Raw genomic sequence first — 22,500 nt, 5'->3', positions numbered from 1 at the left:
TTTATTCCCCTTGACTGAACTTTACGTGGCTTGACTTCTACTTCCTCGTTAAATATCCCATCAATGGGCGATGAAGCACGTTTTTCATAGAGCACTAAGGAAAGAGAGTACAGAATATAGAATTTAGGCCAAGCACTGGGGACCTATGAGGTCATTCAGCCCTTGAAAGGGGGAACTGAAATCAAGAAGGGTTGAAAGGTGTAATAGGAGGAAAACCTCAGAGCAACTGCACTATGAAACAATTGTTAGAGAAGGTGGAAAGTCAGATGGAAGAGAATATGAACGGAGGTGCAGTAAAAGGAATGAAAGAGTTTGCAGCTGGGGGCCAAAGGAACACTATAAATAACTTTAATGAATGCCTACAGTGCACCACGTGAGGTGAACTGATGGCACTATCCCCCTACGAGAACTAAATATTTACAGGTATATAAGAATGCTGTGTACGACGTCAGTTGAGAAGTCGATGATTTGCCAGCCACAAAAAATATGACAAAATATTCAAAGGCGATGGCTTTAATCTCAACTCTTCTCTAGCAATCATAAATTACATCCATTGACTGACATCATTTATAGTTGTTGGTTTAATAATGCAACTGATGTTACCTATTTTACGATGAATAAATGTAATTGAAACATTATACAACAGCAGTGGCCACTGTGTGTGTTTATCTTTGCATTAATGCGAACGACAATCAAATGAAACATTTCATGGCTGGTTCAAGCTTGGGATTATTTGAAATTACCATCATAATGAAGGCCACGTTGTTTCCTACCCTTCATAAAATTTTTTTTTTTTTTTTTGTTTTTTTTTTTTTTTTTTTTTTTGAGACGCAATTTGCAAATCCCACATACCTGACTAAATTAAAACTGTTGCATTAGGATACGACTATCTAAAAAAAAAAAAGTTAATTACATATTCATGAAATCTTTCATATCAAAATACCAATTCCAAAAATTGCCATACGAATGTGTTTAGATTTTTTTTTATTACTGCATCATATAGTGTTTCTGAATTGCCGTCAGGGGTTGAAATAAAACATTAATTCAGACATGATAAACAAAGGTTCTGTGAATGAAAGCAGAAATGTTTGAAGGAATAAAAAAAATTACCATATTCTTTTTTATTTTATCTTATATATTCTGTTGTGGTTGTGCGAATCAGCTGACGACTTCGACCTTTGACCTTTGACTTTTCATGGAAACGCTTTCATTAGAGTTTAAAATAAAAAAATGTCTGCCACCCTCTGTCCACTGCGATTAACCTATACTGCGATTTATATATATATATATATATATATATAGTATATATATATATATATATATATATATATATATATATATATTACATGAAGGCATTTTCATATTTATTTAGTTTTTACAGGGATTTTTATACGTACATACACATATACATTCACATATTTCATGCGTACTCACGCTGAAAAGAAAAAAATAATCATCTATTGGTAATCAGTAAAGCAGATGAAAAAAAATTAATTTCCCTAAGGCACAATAATCCTTAAAATTATGGAATTAGCTGATTATCCTTAAAAAAAAGCGAACTATCTATTATTCTAATTTCCTTGGCGGCCTTTCTGTGTGTGTGTGTGTGTGTGTCTCCCACCCATCATCCCGCCCCCTCCTTTGCGCAAGGAAAAATCATAACAGTAAATTTGGAATTAACCGTTTCCCTCTTTCCAAAAATAATGGAAATAATATACCAGCCTCAGTGAATCTATTTTTATTTAAACCAGTTGAGTTTTATTTCATCACAAACTCGTTGGTAACTCTATAGCTCTTAATATAATTTTATATGCAAATTGTATATATATATATATTTATAGTTATTCCCGACGAAAAAATCAACCACGTAGTTGACTTTGTTGGAAAATGCTCATAGTTTCATTCGAATTCATTGTAATTTTATTATTCACAGTTATTGGTCTGTTTCTTTTTTTTTTTTTTTTTAATTATCATACGTACCCTGTCTAATGCTTATGAGAGAGAGAGAGAGAGAGAGAGAGGAGAGAGAGAGAGAGAGAGAGGAGATTCGTGCACAATGAAAATCATAAATCGTATGATGGTTTTGTCTTGGCGTCTAGTTCAGTCATCAGTGATATAAATAAACCAATCCTTATCAGTTTCTCTTTTCGGTAAAATCGTCATTACTCTGAAGGCCATAATACGAATTTATACTTAATTCTTAACTCTCTCTCTCTCTCTCTCTCTCTCTCTCTCTCTTTCCTTTTAAGAATATACTGGCTGGACATTTCCTTAGAACGAGTTATAAATGGGATGCAATAATAATTAAGAGAGGCCGGGCAATACTGCATAAGACCCAAAAATTTCGTTAAAGCGGTTGATAGCTGCAATATTTAGCCCTAATATTAGGCTAAACAAAAAACATCTGTCCAACGGTGGAACGAGGGCAAGAGAAAATTGTTCACACATTTTTCTATTGAAAAAAAAAACACCTTTGCGTTCTGAAATCCGCAGCTGGGACATCTGTTAAAGAAATAGTTTTAGAATCTTCAACGTCAAGTACGCACGCCATTGAAATATGTGAGAGCGGTGATTTGATACTCGTGCAATTGCAACGGCCTCGTGTGGGGATATTATGGGCTAAAGAAATGGGATCTGGGAAATGATTTAGAACAGAAGAAAACATATTATTAAAATTTAGGCAGAAGGCCAAGCACTGGGACCTTCGAGGGCATTCGGGGCAGAAATGGTAATTAATTGGAGTATAAAGTTTGGAAAGGTGTAACAGGAGGAAAGCCTCGAAGCAGTTGCACTAAGAATCGAGTGTTAGGAGAGGGTTCATTAAAGTAAGATGGAAGAAAGAGAATATGAAAGGAGGTACAGTAAAAGGAACGAAAAGTGGTTCCAGCTAGGGGCCTAAGGAACGCTGCAAAGAACCTTAAGTAATGCCTACAGTGCACCACATGGGGTCCACTGACGGCACTACCTCATACGGGGAACAATTTTTAGAAGGGTGCGAAAAGTAAGATATAAAATGGAATATGAAGGTAGGTAGAGTTAAAGGCATGAAAGGGGTTGCAGATTGCACCTAGAGGTAGAGGGAGGCAGCAAAGGGACCTTACGTGTTGATTACAGTGCACCCCAATGAAATACTTCATTGCACATTGACTACTGACAAAAAAGAAGAGCAAAAACATCACTGATATGATTCAATCTTTGTGCCAAAATTTTCCCCTTTTTTCACAACATGATTCTTTGTACTAGAAACATTAAGTGTTTAATTCTGGCAGCTGAATGAAATGATTGCAATACAGTACAATGGAAATCATAATATATAATTCCATGATCCGATGTGAAATAGATTTTTCATAGACGTTTTTAATAAAATAATTGAAGTGATACAAATATCCATGCCGCTAAAACAACGATTATTAAAAATAGTTTAATAAATGCATTGAAATGATAAAATTCTCTCTCTCCCTCTCTCCTCATTTCAACGTCATGCTTCTGTTTACATTTAGACAATTAAATCAGAGAGACGAAGCCGATAGCATTTTCTACCACTGTTTCATTTATCAGATTTAAAGGCCCCATTTGCAAAATAATTGCATTTCCTAACTCTGTCAGTATTTGGTTATGAATTCAATCGTCCAATTATTCCTTTAATCATGGCAGTTTATTCCAGTTAACAGTTTTGTTTTGTCAGCACTAAATAAACAATAGGAATTATATTTATCGTATCTATATGGTTTTTTTGTCCTGGTTACTACATTCGCAACAAACACCAAATGCATAGTTAATGTGATGTCTCTTTACATGCTTATGGGGAATGCTGTTTGTATTTATATACTCGGTTAATGGCGTGTGCTACGCGGCGCTGGAACCTGGTGCTGTCTCTCATGTCTCCCCTGTGCTCCCAATCCCCTCCTTACACCGCCCTCCAGGGCGGACAAACAGGTTTGCAGGAGGAGGGTGGATGTGTTATATCTACTACCCTACCCTCCAGATTCCCTACCTATCCTGCCCCCACCAGGGGCGGACAAACAGGTTTGCAGGAGGAGGGTGGATGTGTCATCCCCTACCTACCCTGCCCCACCAGGGGCGGACAAGCAGGTTTGAAGGAGGAGGGTGGATGTGTCATGTCTCCCCTACGCCCTATAAGCTTTTTGTTTCTATTTAATGTTTTGATCTCACGTCAAGCAAGTGAACACTAATATTTAATGTGAAATAAAAAAAATCATAGACAAAACATTACAAGGCTGTTCATATGAGTTTATTTAACAGGCTGCTTAATCTAGCACCCCCGCCCCCGCCCCCGCCCCCGCCCCCGCCCCCGCCCCACCCCCGCGCCCCCAGGCTCTGAAAAACCGTACATACTACACACCGTCTTTATTCCACCACTGTTGACTCTGGGACAAATTGGACGAAACCTGTTGCGCGGGAAAATAAGAACATTGTTTAAAATGCATCAACCTTTGTTCAGAGTTTCATAGTTTGCTCTTCTCAGATTCACTTCGAGCGGCTTTGATGGAACTCAGTCGGTTGTTCTAGGAATCGGTAATGGCTGTAGCACTCAAAAATAAGATATGGAATCGTTTTCATTAGTTCAGCCTCTCTCTCTCTCTCTCTCAAATGAGAGAGAGAGAGAGAGAGAGAGAGAGAGAGAGAATTAGGGTAATATGTAACGTGGAGAGCAAATAAGGAGAGTTGATAAGTTTAAGTATTTGGGATCTTTTGTTAACGCTGGAGGAAGTATGGAAGAAGAAGTAAAACATCGGGTACAGGCAGGCTGGAACAACTGGAGAGCGGCCTCAGGAGTTCTTTGTGACAAAAGAGTGCCGCTTTGGTTAAAAGGAAAATTTCACAAGACGGTGGTAAGAATAGCAATGCTGTATGGTACGGAAACAGCAGCATGAGAAAAGCAGAGCAGAAGAAGATGGATGTGGCAGAAATGAGAATGCTTAGGTGGATGTCTGGGGTAACAAGAGTGGATAGGATCAGAAATGACTACATAAGGTGGGGGGTCAACTAAGGTGGTGGAAGTATCAAAGAAAGTGCAGGAGGGGAGGCTGAGATGGTATGGACACCTGTTGAGGAGAGATGAGGACCACGCTGGGAGACATACTATGGGGGTGGAGGTGCAAGGAAGAAGAAAAAGAGGGAGACCAAGAAAGAGATGGAAGGACTGTGGTGAGAGGAGACTTACATGAGAAGGGAAATTGATGAGGCAGAAGCACAAGATAGAAATAGATGGAAACGGCTCATCCGAAACGGCGACCCATATAAAAATGCGAACAAGCTGGGAAGAAGAAGAAGTAACGTCCATGTGGTCTTGAATTTTACTAATGTTATTATCTGGACCTCAAAAGAATTTATGAAATAGCAGTTGTCTTAAAAAATAAAAAATAAAAAAATAAAGAATTCTGATTTTTTTTTAAACTGTAAGCTGCTTTTGAACGTCTAGTCATTTTATAGACTTACAGTCCTTTGAATGTCATAGAATTTTTGTTTTGAAATTTTCCTCTCGGATATTTCCATTTTCCAGTTTTCTGTCAAAAAAAAAAAGATATTGTGCGTCGGCTTTGTCTGTCATTCCGCCTTCAGATCTAAAAAAAAAAAAAAAAAAAAAAAAAAAAACCTACTGAGGCTAGAGGGCTGCAAATTCGTATGTTGATCATCCACCCTTAAATCATTAAAGCGTACCAAATTGCAACCCTCTAGCCTCAGCAGTTTTTATTTTATATTTAAGGTTACACTTAGCCATTGGTCGTGCATCTGGCAGCGCTTACCGGAGGCAAGGGTAGCACCTGCACTCCACCCCATCTGGTGAGCAACTGGAGCGCTGCCGGTCATAATTAATGGTTTAATAGAGCTTTATACGTTGCACGGAAAACTCGATTTCAGAGCATTTCAGACCACCAAAAAGTCCACTTTTAGGCAACTCTGGATATCAAACGATGCCATCTCGCGCCAGAACGCCCATTTCCCTTCCTCGTCCCTTTTAATAAGAGGCGGTAATATCCTTCCTTCGCCTTCATCTGAGAGATCACCTCGCTGATAATGAAATTTACCTTGAAGTAGTCTTCCCTCCCGTCCTCCAGGATGGAGGATTATTATTATTATTATTATTATTGGCAGATTTCAATTAGCGATGGAGGGAGGACCAGGAGAGGACGAGGAAGAGGATGATAAGGCTGCGTTCATTAGCGTCCCCCACCCCCCGGATAGAAATCAGCTTCTTTTTTCATTACCTCTGTATCGCTGTTTCTTCCATTTCCTCATTAATCACGCTGTTCTTTTTGTGTGTGTGTGTGTGTGTTTTTTTTTTTTTTTTTTTTGAGTTGGGATATGTGGTTGCTATAATTCATACATTATTATTATTATTATTATTATTATTATTATTATTATTATTATCTTGTTGTTGTTGTTGTTAGTTATTAAGGGACTGAAATTTGGAGAATCCATGTGTTATTATTATTTTCATTGTCATTATTATAGACTGAGATTGGGAGAATCTAATGTGTTGTTCCCCAATTATTATTATTATTATTTTATTATTATTATTATTATTATTATTATTATTATTATTATTATTATTATTATCAGAGTCTGAGATTATAAAGGAGACTCGAGCAGATTTTCGAAAGATATCAGTTTTTTTTTGTTGTGTGCATATATATATATATATTATATATATATATATATATATATATATATATATATATATATATATATATATATATATATATATATTTACACCCTCACCATCGATGATTTTCTTCACCATTTTAGTGACTCAAGCTATTATGAAACTTTCATGCATTATTATTATTATTATTGTTATTATTATTATTCTTATTAAAAGTAATGGCTACTTCAACAGCATTACACTTGTAGAGATTCTTCTCTATTTTCCGAATAGCGGCTTTTTCCGTGCTACTTAGACAGGCTAGTAGAGCGCCTATAGAGGTCATGATCAAATACAGAGTCTAAATTGGTGTATATATTTGAATTTTACAGATAAACTATGATACCATAGTTATCAAAGTCATTAACGATATATATATATCTGTCTCTCTCTCTCTCTCTCTCTCTCTCTCTCTCTCTCTCTCTCTCTCTTTCTTGAAGCAAGCGAGCTTTCGTCTGGAGCTGCCAGACATCCTCGGGCTGGGAAGCTGAGGGTGGACTGATCTTGAAGCGGTTGTTGTTGTTGTTGGAGATTAAGCCAGCCTTGTGCTGGCACGGGCTCTTGCTCCTAGAGCAGCCCGTAACTGGAATATCTGTAAAGATACAAAAACAGTGCTTTGGCGGTTAGTTTTGGAAAGGAGATAGGGTGACAGGCAGGATTGCAACCCCTTTGAACCTTACGGTACCCATCAGTAGGAGAGAAAGTTTTATAGCAGTGAGACTCAGCCTAGCTGAAGAGTGCTGAGTAGGAAGAAGGAAGCGAGTTTTAGTTTGAGGGAAAGAAGGCGTTACCTATAAACATTTTAGGCGCAATATATACACTGTGTGTAGCATCTGAAAATATTGCAATATATATCAAACCAACATTAAGCAAGTATTATAGTATATATACATGTTCATGCATACTCACACTTATACATATGCTCCCAAAGATGTTTATGACTCCCATTGCAACCAGTGAAGTAGAGGGTTTGTGCTTTGTGTGGCTTTCATTGTTGTTTTTTTTTTTTGTTTACAAGACACTAGGAGATTCCCATGTCTATGGAGAAATGCCGTGTGATTCATCCTTTTACCTGGGAGGTGGGTGAGACATTAGGAGATTCCCATATGTCCCTATGTTATTTAAGAGTGTCTGGTGATCTGTGCCGGTGTCAGCTCTATTTCAGTTAGGTTTGATCTGTAAGACTGTGTCTCTGGGCAGTCTAGTAGGTAGTGTTCGAGGGGCTGGATTGCCTCTCGGTCACAGTACTGACATAACCTGCCCTCATTTCCTATCATTTGCCAGGTGCAGAGGTATCCTAGCCTTAATCTGTGTGTGATGACTGAGAGTTTCTAGTGGTTTGTTTTGTGATGTCATGCGGCGTTAGATTTTGTGACATCCACATACCACTTGGACGTCCTTGACTCTTGTAGTAGTGACGTCGTACTTCACTCTCTTCTTGGAGTTTGGCATAGCTTTTTGCCATTTCCTTTAGGTGTGTTATGGATGGTTGCACTTTTATGCTTACTGTTACTGCAGCTGAGGGCACTTTTGGCAAGGAAGTCAGCTTCATCATTTCCCTGGATTCCCACATGGCTGGGTATCCAGTTTAGTGTGACTCTCCTGCCAGCAGCTTGATGTGAATTGGCCAATGATTTTATGGCTGTTATCAGTGTCACATTTTCTTTTGGATTTGTCGCTTTGATAGCGAGTATTGCTCCTTTGGAGTCAATATGCACTGTTGTGTGTCCTTCTTTTAAATTGGAATTTTCTAAGGCTTTTAAGATTGCCATTAGTTCCGCTTGTAGTATGGAGGCATTGTTGGATAGCCTCCAGCTTCCTTGAAGTCTTGGGCAGCCACTGCTGCTGCAGTTGCTGGAGCTTCTGTGTCAACTGAGCCATCAGTGTAATATATGTTTTTCAGTCTGCTGTGTTCCCGATTGCTTCTTCTGCTGCAGTTTTCATTTGTGCTGCTGTGCACAGTGCTTTGTTTGCCGGTAGTATTGTGAAGTTATACCGGATTGGGTTCTTCGACCCAGGGAGGTGTTTTTTGGTATCCCTCAGGTGGGACATCCTTTGTTATGTGTTTCACTGTGTCCTGCATACCCAGTTCTCTCAGTGTCTGGAGTATACTGCCCGCATAGGTTTTTGGCGGGTCTAGTTCTTCGTGCAAGTTTATACACGCTTTGCATTTTGTTTTGTGTGGTCCATTTCTGTCGTTTCTGATGGTTTTGCACAGAATGGCAATATTTCTTTGGCCTATCCTGTGCTTGGAGAGACTGCAGTTGTGTCTCTGCCCTCAAGAAGACAAATTCTTGTCCACATTGGGGCTCCAAGTATAAGTCTCATTGCGTTGTTTTGGATGGACTTCCAGCCTCTGCTGTTGATCCTTTCTGAGATTTGTCAGGACTGGTGCTGCGTATTCTACTTGTGCTCTGATGGTTTGTATGTAGAACCTCCTGAGCAGATGGTATGTCGCACCATCTGCAATGATGTGATTTTCTTTAGGGCATTAAGCCCTATTTTTGTTTTGGCTTGGAGGAGCTGTATTTGCTTCTCAGGAGATAGTGAATCTGCAATGCAGACTCCCAGATATGTGTAGCTATCCACCCAGTCTATGACGTCTCCTTTCAGTAGAAGGTTGGGTGGATTTTGATCATGTTTTATTGCCATGGCTTTTGTCTTATTTCTGTTGATTTTGAGTCCCAGTTGTGTGCACTTGTCCTCAAGTTTTTGCAAGGCTTCTTGCATCTTTTGGAGCTGTCTTTGAGGGCCGGAGCTGACGATGCAAACATCGTCAGCATATATAAAGACCTCTACTCCTTGTGGTAGCTCGAGACAGGCTACATTTTCCATAAGGACATGAATAAGAAGGGACTTAGAATGCCCCCCTGTGGAGTGCCGTTTTCAAGAGAGTAGTATTCTGACATTCTGCCTTGGAACACTACTCTTGCTTCTCTGTCTTGCAGTATCCTTTTGTCCATGTAAGCAGGTTGCCCTTGATCCTCTTTCTGGACTAGGGAGGAGAGGATGGTTGCTGCATTGGCTAATTCATATGCCTTTTCTAGATCTAAGAAGACCACTATGGATTTTCTGCCATTTATGGCACTTAGCACATCTGTGAGGCACTCATGGGTGCCTACTCCCTTCCCTATAGGCATAGAGCCTATGATGTAGGGTCCTGCTTTCCATATGTAGTCTGTTCAGAACCATTCTTTCTGCAACCTTTTCAGTGCAGCTGATGAGGGATATCGGCCTATATGCGCCTTCCTCTTTTGGCTTAGGTATTGGTTGTGTGTCTTGCTGTTGCCATTTCTTTGGCCTGGTGTGCTCTGCATATGTCCTGTTTACCAGGAGTAGATATACCTGTTTGGCAGGGTCTCCCATGTGTCTCAGCATGCTGTAAGTGATTGCATCTGCTCCAGGGGCTGTGTCTCTTTTCCCCTTGCTGAGTGCACTGTTTAGTTCTTCCATAGTGAAGGGTGTGTCTGTGTCATCAGGTGTGTTGCAGGCAGTATTGATTTCCCTCCATCTTGCTGGGGAAATTTTCATTTATTTTTTCCCGTGTTGTTTGGGGAAGGTTGTGGGATTTTGTCCTCTGCAAAGTTTCTGGCTATATTGTCAGCTTCTTCTTGTTGGGTGGGTGGATGCTTTGCGTGTTGTTTCTTCCTTTCCCTGCAATTTTTGCAAGGAATCTCCAGATCTGGGTTACTGGAGTTTGTCTGCTGATGTTTGCACACCAATCATACCATGCCTGTTGTTTAATTTCTTTGCATGGGCTATTACCTCTCTGAGAAGTCTGTGCATCTCATCAGATGGTTCCCGTCTGAAGAGTTTCCGCACTCTGTTTACTCTGGCATTGAGTTCTTTGACCCTTTCACAGTAGTACCATGCATCTTTGTGATCGATCTTGGATCGTTTGATCTTTGGCATGGACATGTTTGCTGCCTCTCTGAGTTTGCTTATGAACTCTTCATAGAAGAGTTCTATATCGTTTGCAGGGTTTTCAAGGTAGTTCCTCGCCCATCTCGTCATTATGGCTTCAAATGTAGCCCAGTTTGCAAACTTGGGGTTCCATCTTTCTGGTGGCGGTGGTATGGGGGGCAGCTTTTGAGCGTAGCCAATGTCAATGGCTATGTGGTAACTTGTGAGGGTCTCGTGCAGCTTCCATGTTGCTTGCTCCGTTTAGGGCGGATTTGTGAAGGTAAGATCTAGTCTTCCTCCTTTTAGGTGAGTTGGCTCTCCACTGTTTAATAGGCACACCTCTGGGAATTCACATGATAACTGGTGTAGATGTCTTCCAGTTGTTGTTTGTTTGTTGTGTAGAGTTCAGGCTTGGGTGATGTGCATTGAAGTCTCCTCCAATTAGTGTGTTTTCTGTGTCGCTGCACTGAAGAGTGCTTCCCCTTCGAATGTGTTTGTCCCGAGCCCTGTATATGTTGTGTACCGTCAGTGTTGTGTTTGCAAGTGTGAGTTTTACGCTGAGTGATTCTACATCATCTCCGCAAGGGATGTTGTCTACCTTCTTTGAGGGGATTGTGTTTTTAACTAGGGTGATTAGTCCTCTTTTAGTGTCTGTGTGTGGTGTTTTGTACACTTTGTACCCTACCCAAAATGAAAAATTTGGCATTTTCCCTTACCAGTGTTTTCTTGTAACATTATGATGTCGTAGTTATTTGTTTGTGTGTGTGCTTGCAGGAATGCATATTTATTGTTTGCACTTAGTATGTTCCACTGGAGGATTTTTATAGTGTTTGTGTCTCTGCAGTCATTTGTGTTGTTGTTGTTTCCTAGTTCGTCATTTGCACTTGATGTGCGTTGACTACCAACTCTGAGGTTGGCCCTGGCACTGGAGATGTACCTGGTACTATTACTTGGAATGAAACTGACACCGGGTGTATTTGTAGTGCCATTTGCACTGTTGTTGTTTTATTAGTGTAGGCATGGTTGATGCAAAGAGTCCTCTGGACGTTCTTATGCACTTGTCAACGACTTCTTGGCTATTTCCTCTGAGAAGTTTGATCCTGTTAGTTCTGCAAACTTGAATAGCATTTGCACCAGTAGATTGTGAGGTCTTGAGTCTGTGCGATATATTTGTCTTGTTTTAGTTCTGGGCGAACTTCAAACCTGTTGCTTTGTGGGGTGGGAGGAGGAGGGGAGACTGGGTTATATGGCTTTGGGGAGCCAGGAACAGTGGAGCTAGTTTTTAGGATTTGGAGTGAGGGGATTTGTCGGTTTCGGGAACAGGAGAGGTTAGGATGTATGTGTTGGTCGGCTTGGCCGATTCTGAGAAACTGATTTTCCTTCTAGTGTTTGTTATTTGTTTCGTTGGTTGTGTGTTGGTCTGGGGTGTGGTTTGGGGGAGTGTTTTGTGTTCCTTTTTCTGAGTTTGAGGCTGACTTTGTAGTCCTGTGTGGGTCTAGGCCCTCCCAGCTGCAGCAGCATAGGACTGTGTCTTTGCTGGGGGTGTGTCTGTGTGTTCTTGGGGCTTGTTGCGACCCCCTAACTGCAGCAGCAAAGGACTTTGATCCCTGCTGGGTGGGGGTGGGAGCTGCTGTTGTGTGTTGTGGTCTGGTCTGTGTGTGTGTGTGTGTCCAGGGAGGCTCCGAGGTGTGATTAACCTTTAAGAGTGTCTATCTTCTGTAGCCTTATCGGGCATTTTCTGTTCCACGCATGGTGGTTCCCCTTGCATGCGGGGCATCTGGCATTTGTTTCTTGTCCATTCTTAAATTTGTCTGTGCAGAGTTTTTGTGGGATGTCTACCCACTACATACACCACAAACTGGCTTTGGCGGTGCAGGCACTGCTATGGTGTCCGTACCTCTGACAGTTAAAGCACCTCAGAGGTTCTGGTGTGAAGTCCATGGTGGGGAAGGAGCCCCACATGCCAAGGTTCAGTGACTTAGGCTGAGTTCCTTTCCATTCTACTAGGACTTTGCGGGTTGGCTGGGGGTTGGGTCCTTTTGTATGGCATCTCTCTGCTTTTGATTACCCTGGGATTTTCCAGAATAACCTTGGTTTCAAATTGCAGAGGGTAATGGCATAATATAAATCTGCAGGGGTTTGGGTTTGTCGTCAGGATTGAGGAATTTAAAGCTGGCAGGATTATTTTTCATATATTCATTTGTATTCAGGTCTGAGGGTATTGCAAACAGTTTCTCCCCTGGTGGTGGGTCTTACCTTGAACAACTTACCCTTCTTTTCGAGGTCCTTAACGAATTCATATGCACTGGTTCCTGTTGGAGGAGTTATCAAGTATTTTCCATGTGAGGGTGAAGGTGCTGCTGGTGGTCCTTGTTTGCGTTTGTTCCTGGTGACAAGCTGGAATCCATCATCTGTGTCCATGGCGAGGGGGGTTTTCCTTGTCCTCTTGAGTGGCTGTGGTGGATTCTTCTTCGGAGGTGGAGGAGTCTAGGCGAGGTCTAACTGCTTCAGGGGCATCTGAAAAATGAGGAAGAAGAAGACAGTTGTCCGTTTCCGGTTCTCAGGTGCTTCTGCAGTGGTGGGTGTGGGCTGGGTTACTTGGTCCATGGCTGCATGCGTCTTCGTCTATCTGTAAGGGAGAGAGAGAGAGAGAGAGAGAGAGAGAGGAGAGAGCGAGAGAGAGAGAGAGAGAGAGGAGAGAGAGAGAGAGAGAATGTATGTGTATGTTGTTATATTTTTTTATTTTTGCCTGAAGGGCCTAAAACCTGGTTTATGGGAGACACCAGCCTATCGTTCCTGTGCTACTTGCAAATAAGGATTGCGAGAGTAGAAAGTTTTTGTCCCTTTGACCCTGCGTTCATCGGAGTTTTCAGACCCCAACGGCTACCGAATTTTAGGCAGGAGAGACTGTTAGTAATGGAAAAATATTTGAGAGAGAAAGATGTCATATGAATTTTCCTTATAAAATGTGAGAGAGCTCTCTCAGAAGTATAATTCTCGGTGTCGTCGTCAATCGCCGAAAGTTCCGCCGAAAATCGCTGGAAATCTCGCCGCTATCGTCGACTGGGATGGCGCTATCGCTCGCTGTCGCTCACGTTCGCCAGAGAAGGTCTCAGAAGAGATGTTACTGCTACGGAGGCCGAGCAGCAACTGACGTTGAAGCGGTGTCCGTCCTCGTTTATATTTGGAGTTGACAGCAGGGGGTCTGCCCCATGCTGATCTACTATTGGCTGGTGGCGGTAGGTCTTCGTTTTCATTGGGTGGCTTGAACCGGGTATCAAGCCACTTTCCACGCGTTGATGGTTGCGATACTGTAAGTCCTGCAGCCGCCTAGACCTCCTTAGCGGCGCGGTTACGTCGATGGGCGTTTCGCTACGCTGCGGGACGTCACGGCTAACTTGATTATGGTTGGCTGCAGGAGTATCTCGTTCGGGGGCGTTGTCTTCCGTGGAGTTGTCGTGCTCGGTGGTGTCATTGTTGGTGGCAGGTCTTCTCATACTCGTAGGGAGGAGAAATTCTTCCTGCGTCGTATTTAGAGTAGGTTTCACTTGCTGGATGAGAAGCGCCTCCAGCAGGCGTAACCGACGGGCATCAGGGGCCTTCCCGATGATCTTCGTGTTTTGGGATGATCACATCCCGGGAGATGGGCTCTTGATGTTTGGTGCGTGCGTGATTCTTGATAGCCCCCTCTTGGGCGTGGCAGGAGAGTCTCTTCGACAGGCGCATGGTGGTCATACCAACGTAGGCGCCGCTGAACCGCGGACTGGGCATGTATATTGGTACACCACATGCGTCTGCTTCAGGGGGTCTCGTACCTGTGGAGAGGGGTTATTTTTCATAATAAGGTCGCGCGTCCTCCGATTCTGTAGTAGATATTAGGTCAATATTTTTGGTGTCGTCGGTCGGGGATACATTTTCAGAATAATTTCTTAACTGAGCCTCTTCTTCACGGTAATGAGAACTAATGAAGGCTTTATAATACCCCCGATCAAGACGCCCTTCTGAAGCTGGGTCTTAATTGCCACTTCATTTCGAGACCCAGACCTCACGACAAGAGACTCGAAATCGAGTTGCTCCTCGACTCCATCCAGCAGCTCGAAGCCCGGAGCATCGTGAGAACTACCGATGCCCTTCAACCCCTCCTACTTGCTGAAGCCCTTACGGAGAGGGGCTCGCACTCCAGCGGGATCCTCACCAAGGAGATGAAGAAAGCGGCGAAGGAACTGAAGGAGAAAGAGAACATCACGGTGCGACGCGCGGACAAGACGGCAGGCCTTCGTCTTGATTGACACTGCTGAATACCACGAGAAGCTGGATGCCATTTTGTCCGACGAGAGCAAGTTCGAGCGCCCTGACAAGAAACCCGGACAGACGACATCAAGAGGGAGGCCAACGGGTCATCAGTATAGTGAATGCTGCGACTAACGCTGTCCACCTCCCGCCCATACAAGGAGACTACAGCCTGGGTTATCTATATGGTAACATAAAAACTCACAAACCAGGACCCACCCCATCCGGCCGATCACAGCCAGACGCCCGCCCCTACTTACGCCTTGGGGGTTGGCTAAACGTCTTAACCAAATTTTGATCCCCTACGTCCCGAGTCGGTACAGCCTGCAGTCGTCAGTAGAATTCCTAGAATCATCAAGGACGCCCCTGGCACCGGATTATCGCCTCGCTGGACGTAGAGTCCCTGTTTACGAACGTGCCTGTCGACGAAACCATTGACATCATCCTTGAGCGTGTCTACAGGAGTCAGACGACGGCGCCCCTCAACATACCCGAAGCCTCGCTCCGTACGCTGCTGGAGATCTGCACGAAGGAAGGCCCCTTTCTCCACCCACCGTGGCCAGATGTACGCCAAAAGGACGGCGTAGCGATGGGCTCCCCACTGGGGGTACTCTTCGCTAACTTTACATGGGAAACCGTGGAGGAACGAGTCTTCGCTAGGATGCAGCAACCCCAGCAGATATGACGATATATCGACGACATCTTTGTTCAAGTCGACGCCGAGAATGAGGTAGAAGCCCTCCGTCAGGCATTTCAGCAGTGCAGCGTGCTGAATTACACGGTTGAATACAGCACCGACGATCGGCTCCCCTTCCTCGATGTCCTTGTGAGTAAGACGGAAGACGGCCTCCGTACTTCCGTCTACACAAAGAAAACCAACCTAGGACTTTGCCTCAATGGTGACAGCGAGTGCCCCGCCAGATTTAAAAGCACGACCGTCAGGGCCTTCGTCAGGAGAGCCCTCTCCCACTGCTCGACCTGGCAGGACACTCATCAGGAACTCGACCGCGCCTCCCAAGTACTCGTAAATAACGGTATTCAAATAAATCAATAAGCAGAGAAGTCCGTACAGCCCTGGAGAAATGGTACGGTAGTGAGAGCCCGCAACCCCCGCCCCCAGGATATATCAAGCTGTATTCATGAGTTCTCATTACCGTGAAGAAGAGGACTCAGTTAAGAAAATTATTTCTGAAAATGTATCCACGACCGACGACACCAAAAATATCGACCTAATTATCTACTACCAGAATCGGAGGACGCGCGACCTTATTATGAATAATAACCCCTCTCCACAGGTACGAGACCCCCTGAAGCAGACGCATGTGGTGTACCAATATACATGCCCAGTCCCGCGGTTGCAGCGGCGCCTACGTTGGTATGACCACCATGCGCCTGTCGAAGAGACTCTCCTGGCCACGTCCCAAGAGGGGGCTATCAACGATCGCACGCACCAAACATCAAGAGCCCATCTCCCGGGATGTGATCATCCAAAACCAAAAAACGAAGATCATCGGGAAGGCCCCTGATGCCCGTCGGTTTACGCCTGCTGGAGGCGCTTCTCATCCAGCAAGTGAAACCTACTCTAAATACGACGCAGAAGAATTTCTCCTCCCTACGAGTATGAGAAGACCTGCCACCAACAATGACACCACCGAGCACGACAACTCCACGGAAGACAACGCCCCCGAACGAGATCCTCCTGCAGCCAACCATAATCAAGTTAGCATTGACGTCCCGCAGCGTAGCGAAACGCCCATCGACGTAACCGCGCCGCTAAGGAGGTCTAGGCGGCTGCAGGACTTACAGCATCGCAAAACCATCAACGCGTGGAAAGTGGCTTGATACCCGGTTCAAGCCACCAATGAAAACGAAGACTACCGCCACCAGCCAATAGTAGATCAGCATGGGGCAGACCCCCACCCCCCTGCTGTCAACTCCAAATATAAACGAGGACGACCACCGCTTCAAGATCAGTCCAACCCTCAGCTTCCCAGCCCGAGGGATGTCTTGGCAGCTCCAGACGAAAGCTCGCTTGCTTCAGAAAGAGAGAGAGAGAGAGAGAGAGAAGAGAGAGACATATATATAATCGTTAATGACTTTGATAACTATGGTATCATAGTTTATCTGTAAAATTCAAATATATACACCAATTTAGACTGTATTTGATCATGACCTCTATAGGCGCTCTAACTAGCCTGTCTGAAGTAGCACGGTAAAAAGCCGCCGCTATTCGGAAAATAGAGAAGAATCTCTACAAGTGTAATGCTGTTGAAGTAGCAATTACGTTTTAATAAAGTATGCTTGAGAGAGGGTCTGCTTCCTAAGTAATATATTATTATTATTATTATTATTATTATATTATTATTATTATTTTCTCGCATTGCTCTCTCTATTTCCCAGTGCCAAAGACGGAAAGTAAAACTCGAATAACACCAGAGCCACTCATAATTCAGAGGTTTATTTAGGCATTATGGAATGGCTCTGGGGACAGAGCTCTGGATTTTATTCTTTTGTAATCACTCCTGAGTGATGCAAGAATATTACTTTACTTTTTGTTTTTGATTGATAGGGTTTTCAACACGTCATCAAGTCGTGGACGACGACATATGGTGCAATCGGAACATAGAAATGGAGACAGATGTTCGGATATGGATCCCCCCCCCCCCTCTCTCTCTCTCTCGTCTCTCTCTCTCTCGCTACGTCTCTCTCTCTCTCTCTATGGATACTGATAACAAGAATGAGAAACGTCCTCTCTCTCTCTTCTCTCTCTCTCTCTCTCTCTCTCTCTATGGATACTGATTACAAGAAATGAGAAACGCCTCTCTCTCTCTCTCTCCTCCTCTCTCTCTCTCTCTCTCTATGGATATTGATTATCAAGAAATGAGAAACCCCCCCCCCTCTCTCTCTCTCTCTCTCTCTGGATATTGATTAACAAAAGAAAAATGAGAAACTCCTCTCTCTCTCTCTCTCTCTCTCTCTCTCAAACAATGAGACAAAGAAAAACGAATACAATTAGCCAAATGATGAATATAAGAAAAACTAAGATAAAAACGAGGAAATGACACAAAAGAAAACGATAACAGAGAGGAGAGGGAATGATCAAAAAGAGAATGATAACTGACACCCTTCCTTTCCTCCGCCCTTACCCTTCCCTTCTCTCTCTCTCTCTCTCCTCTCTCTCTCTCTCTCTCTCTCTCTCTCTGTGTTTTGAATAATAGGACAAATGAAAAGAGAAGGATATAAAAAAAAAAAAGGGAAATTCCCATTGTAGGTTCACGCTGTTGTCGGGAGGGGACCAAAATGGGTCAGATCGTAGGATTGAGCTGCATGAATTTTTTTTCCCTATTTTTTTGGGGGGGTTGTTAGGGGTCCAGGTAGATGTAGGTAAAATGTCCAAGGCATCCATCAACACATCCGCTTGCTTGTTTGTTTGTTTGTGCTCTAATAAACTTCCTTTGCATCATCAGCAGCTTTCAACATCAGATACGAGAGACACACAGTGATGTGTTTGCCAATGAAATAAAAACGATATATATATTCCATCCTGCATTTCATATTATGTTTATCTCGCTCGATCTGCTCGCTGATCAAGGATTCCAGGAATTGGTCAGTCTTGGAATAGGACGTTTTCGATTAAATGTAATTCCTTCAGTAAGAGTCGTCCGTCTGGGTGGTTGAATAACGCGTAGGAAAAGTTTTTTGCTGTCTGAAGGGAATTTTGCATTTATGTAGTTACTCTCTCTCTCTCTCCTCTCTCTCTCCTCTCTCTCTCTCTCTCTCTCTCTCTCTCTCTCTCTCCATCTCTCTCTCTCTCTCTCTCTCTCAAGACTAGAAATTCATCATGCTCGTGAATTCAAACTCTAAATTCCATTTTGTATTCCTCTCTCTGTCTGTCTGTCTGTCTGTCTGTCTGTCTCTCTCTCAGGCCTTGAAATTTATCATGTTCGTGGATAGTTTTGGTTTAACCTAATTACTATATAGATGTAAACGATATTATTGTTACTACGTACTCAAATATCTGACGCCAATGTTCGCAATAATTACATTAAAACAAAATCTCTCTCTCTCTCTCTCTCTCTCTCTCTCTCTCTCTCTCTCTCTCTCTCTCTCTCATTAATTACATATCCTTCAAATGAAGATGCGGACGGGCAGACGAATAGCCATCTTAATGTCTTTGACAGAAAAGTCATAAAAAGTGTGCTTTACATACAATCAAATAATTCAGCAACATACAAGTATCAGAAACAGAGTCGCCCTATATTTTACATGAGGTAACTAACAGCTATATATAACATACCTTGCGGATACTCGTAGCCTACATCCTGGCTAGGCAGTAATAAGCGAATTAGCCTAACGATGCAATGTTAACATAGCAGTAATTGAGGTGTTCGGTTAACTTAGGCAGTTACATGTACGTTGACGTAGCATATTAATTATAGAAAGACTCGGCTAATACACATCCTGCAACATTGGATAATACATCTCGATATTCATTCGTATTTTCAGTTGTATTCCACATAGGAAAATGAAAAAAGGTATATCTCAGAAAATGCCCAACAGTTTCGTCCTCCAATGGACTCTTCTTGGAGCGTTTATTAAGGAACGCTCCAAGAAGAGGTCCATTGGAGGACGAAACTGTTGGGCATTTTCTGAGATATACCTTTTTTCATTTTCCTAGTGGAATACAACTGAATAACTATATCTTCGAGCTAAGAAGATTACCAGTACTATTCATTCGTATGCAGATGAATACAGCAATAAAATGATTAATTATTGGACGCATAGATAAAATATTCGTATTTTCATTTTATCTATTTTTTTTTTTTTTTAACTTGATAATCAGAGGACATTACTTTATTTGCGTCATACAGAGAGAGAGGAGAGAGAGAGAGAGAGAGAGAGAACCATATCCGCATATCTGACTGTATTCCTGTTATGTGATATGCGCATTTGACGTCATCCATGTTATGACAAGTGCTATCGATGTTTTCAGAAAGCAATTATTTATATAGTTTTTTCTGGTTAGAGTTATATTTCAGCAGCTTTTCGAAGTTACATAAGGCGAGTTTAATTAGTATTTAATTAGTACTTATTCATGTGAGATTTTACGACAAGCAAAAAAGAAAAAGAAAAAAAAAATTAATTAAAAATAAAAAATAAAAACTCTCTTGATTAATGCACTGCGTGACGCAGATCATCAAAGATTATATCAATGAAATAAAAGCAGTAGGAATAACCTTGCAATGCTGTTGATAACGATGACGTTAAAGATGATAATGATGAAGAGATATAAAGCAGTGGAACAAACGAAGATCCAAGACGCGAGTTCCTTAAAAAAAAAAAAAAAAAAAAAAAAAAAAAAAAAAAAAAAAAAAAATGGCCGCTACAGCGTATAATCAAGACCACCGAAAACAGATCTCTCTTTTGGTGGTCTCGGTACAATGCTGTGTGAGCCGCTGCCCATGAAGCTTGAAGCACGGCCCGGTGGTGGCCTGGCATATACGTTGCCAGAAGCAAGCAGGATTATGGCTAACTTTAACCTTGAATCAAAGAAAGGCTACTGAGGCTAGAGGGCTGCAATTTGGTGTGTTTGATGATTGGAGGGTAGATGATCGACATACCAATTTGCAGCGCTGTAGACTCAGCAGTTTTTGAGATCTGAGGGCGGATGGAAAAAGTGCGGACGGACAGACAATTTCAGCGACGGATTTCAATTACCGTAATTAATAACGATCCGGCAGATTAAGCCTCCCTGAGAAGGGGGTGGCCCCACCGAATCTTTCATCTGAGACTTTGATCAGCAAATTAAATGTTATTGGAATAGCAATTCGTCACAATATTAGAACAGGGACAAATGAAGCATTTAGCTGTTCAGATGAATTAGGATATTTCTGACTGACTCGGTAACTCAGCCGGAAAATGAATTATTATTATCATTTGTTTTAGGATATATGACATTTGTGAGTGATACTCTATGCATTTTTATTAAGATATGACATTTGTGACTGACTGTAGCTAAACAGGTTTATGTGATAATGACTTTCCTTAACTGTTTCGAGTATAATAGAGTCAATTGTAATAGATTGAATTTTTAATTACAGATAAAACTGGATAGATAAGAAATGGATTGCACAATGAAAGAATTTTTGAAAGTTTTGTATGACTGAGAAATTCAGTATTTTTAAGGACTGAAAGCACCATGAGCTTGGAAAAGGTTATTTGATAAAAAAAAAATATTACTCAGATAGTTAGTTATAATGACATCTCTATAATAATAAAATCTAAGCGGATCTTTTTTGTTTGTCAGCCCCGAGTGGGGCGGGGTAGGTATGGGAGAAATGACACATCCACCTACCTTATCAAAACCTGTTTGTCCGCACCGAGTGGGGGCGGTGGGGTAGGTAGGGTGAAATGACATATCATCCACCCCTCTTGCAACCTGTTTGTCCGCCCTGGGTGTGGGGAGGGGTAGGTAGTGGATCGGGAAAGTTCACCCAGATGTCAATAGGTGCCGACGTTTGCTGGGTTCAAGGTAACAGGGTGAGGCTAGCAGTCTCATCCTTGAGGATCTGCTGCAAAAATGGAGGGCTTCATTATTCAGATATTATATATATATATATATATATATATATATATATATATATATATATATATATATAATATATATGTATATACATCAATTAAGGTACAGATGAATACGGAATAACGACCCGCTATTGAAGTCCTCGTATGATAGTGGTCATTCTGTGTAATGAGAAATGACGTCGGTTACGGCTGCATTCAGATGATACTTGTTGATCGCGTCTGATAGTCCGGGAAGAATTATAAATTAATTAAATGTAACATCAAACCACTGAAGTGATTGCGTAACGTAGCCAGTCTCTCATCTCTCTCTCTCTGCCCCTCTTTCTCTCTCTCTCTCTCTCTCCTCTCACTCTCTCTCTCTCTCTCTCTCGTGTTTTGATTGTTTTTATACTAGTTTAGTAGTGGGTTTCAGCTTTACAAAAATTTAAATATAGCTGTCAGGGAAAATACATCTCTCTCGCTCTCTCTCTCTCTCTCTCTCTCTCTCTCGTGTTTGATGGTCATTAATTACAGATAAGAGGGATTTCATCTGCCAGGAAGTCTCTTTTGAAGTCCAGAAAAACAGGAAACTTCAAAAGTGGGTTAAGCACAAATGTCTAATTCATCCTTGTAATTTCACTTTTATATTTCAGTTCCCATTACCAGCTCCACTTCTGTATCCACTTCTATGCCTTCACCACCCCTCCTACTCATTCTGCTCCTCAACCTCCTCCTCCTCCTCCTCCTCATTCTCATCCTCCTCCTCCACCAGAGGTTGCAGGGACAAACCCCCCGCCCCCCAATATGTGGCTGCAAGGTACTGCAAGCGAATACTCTCTCCTCGGTGTCATAACTTCTGGGGAATTTTAGCCAACCAGTTAAGGTAATTAAGTAGTTCTGGAAAAAAAGATTCTCACGTCTAGGAACAATGTTCCACGAGAGTTTAAATGCAATTTCTCTCCCCTGCTCCCTCCGCAGTCAGCGTTTTCGAAGTTCTTGCGGAAGAATGAGAGACTTCGGTTAGACCCGATATGTCTCACACCAGATGTTTCAAAATGAGGAATAGTTTGAGAAAT

The 22,500-nt window shown here is 42.3% G+C and overlaps 1 protein-coding gene across 1 annotated transcript in view; it reads left to right on the top strand.

Annotated features, from left to right (window-relative positions):
• LOC135209779 (uncharacterized) overlaps positions 1 to 22,434 on the top strand; it is a 162,433-nt gene extending 139,999 nt beyond the window's left edge. The window contains exons 7-8 of the mRNA XM_064242561.1: positions 22,078 to 22,241; positions 22,403 to 22,434. Coding sequence (XP_064098631.1) covers positions 22,078 to 22,241; positions 22,403 to 22,434 — 196 coding nt within the window. The remainder of the gene's footprint in view (positions 1 to 22,077; positions 22,242 to 22,402) is intronic.
• The last annotated feature ends 66 nt before the right edge of the window (positions 22,435 to 22,500 follow it).

This window comes from Macrobrachium nipponense, chromosome 38, assembly GCF_015104395.2.
Source record: "Macrobrachium nipponense isolate FS-2020 chromosome 38, ASM1510439v2, whole genome shotgun sequence".
Lineage (NCBI taxonomy): Eukaryota > Metazoa > Arthropoda > Malacostraca > Decapoda > Palaemonidae > Macrobrachium > Macrobrachium nipponense.
The sequence above is the reverse complement of the archived record's forward strand: the minus strand, read 5'-3'. Positions and strand labels throughout refer to the sequence as shown.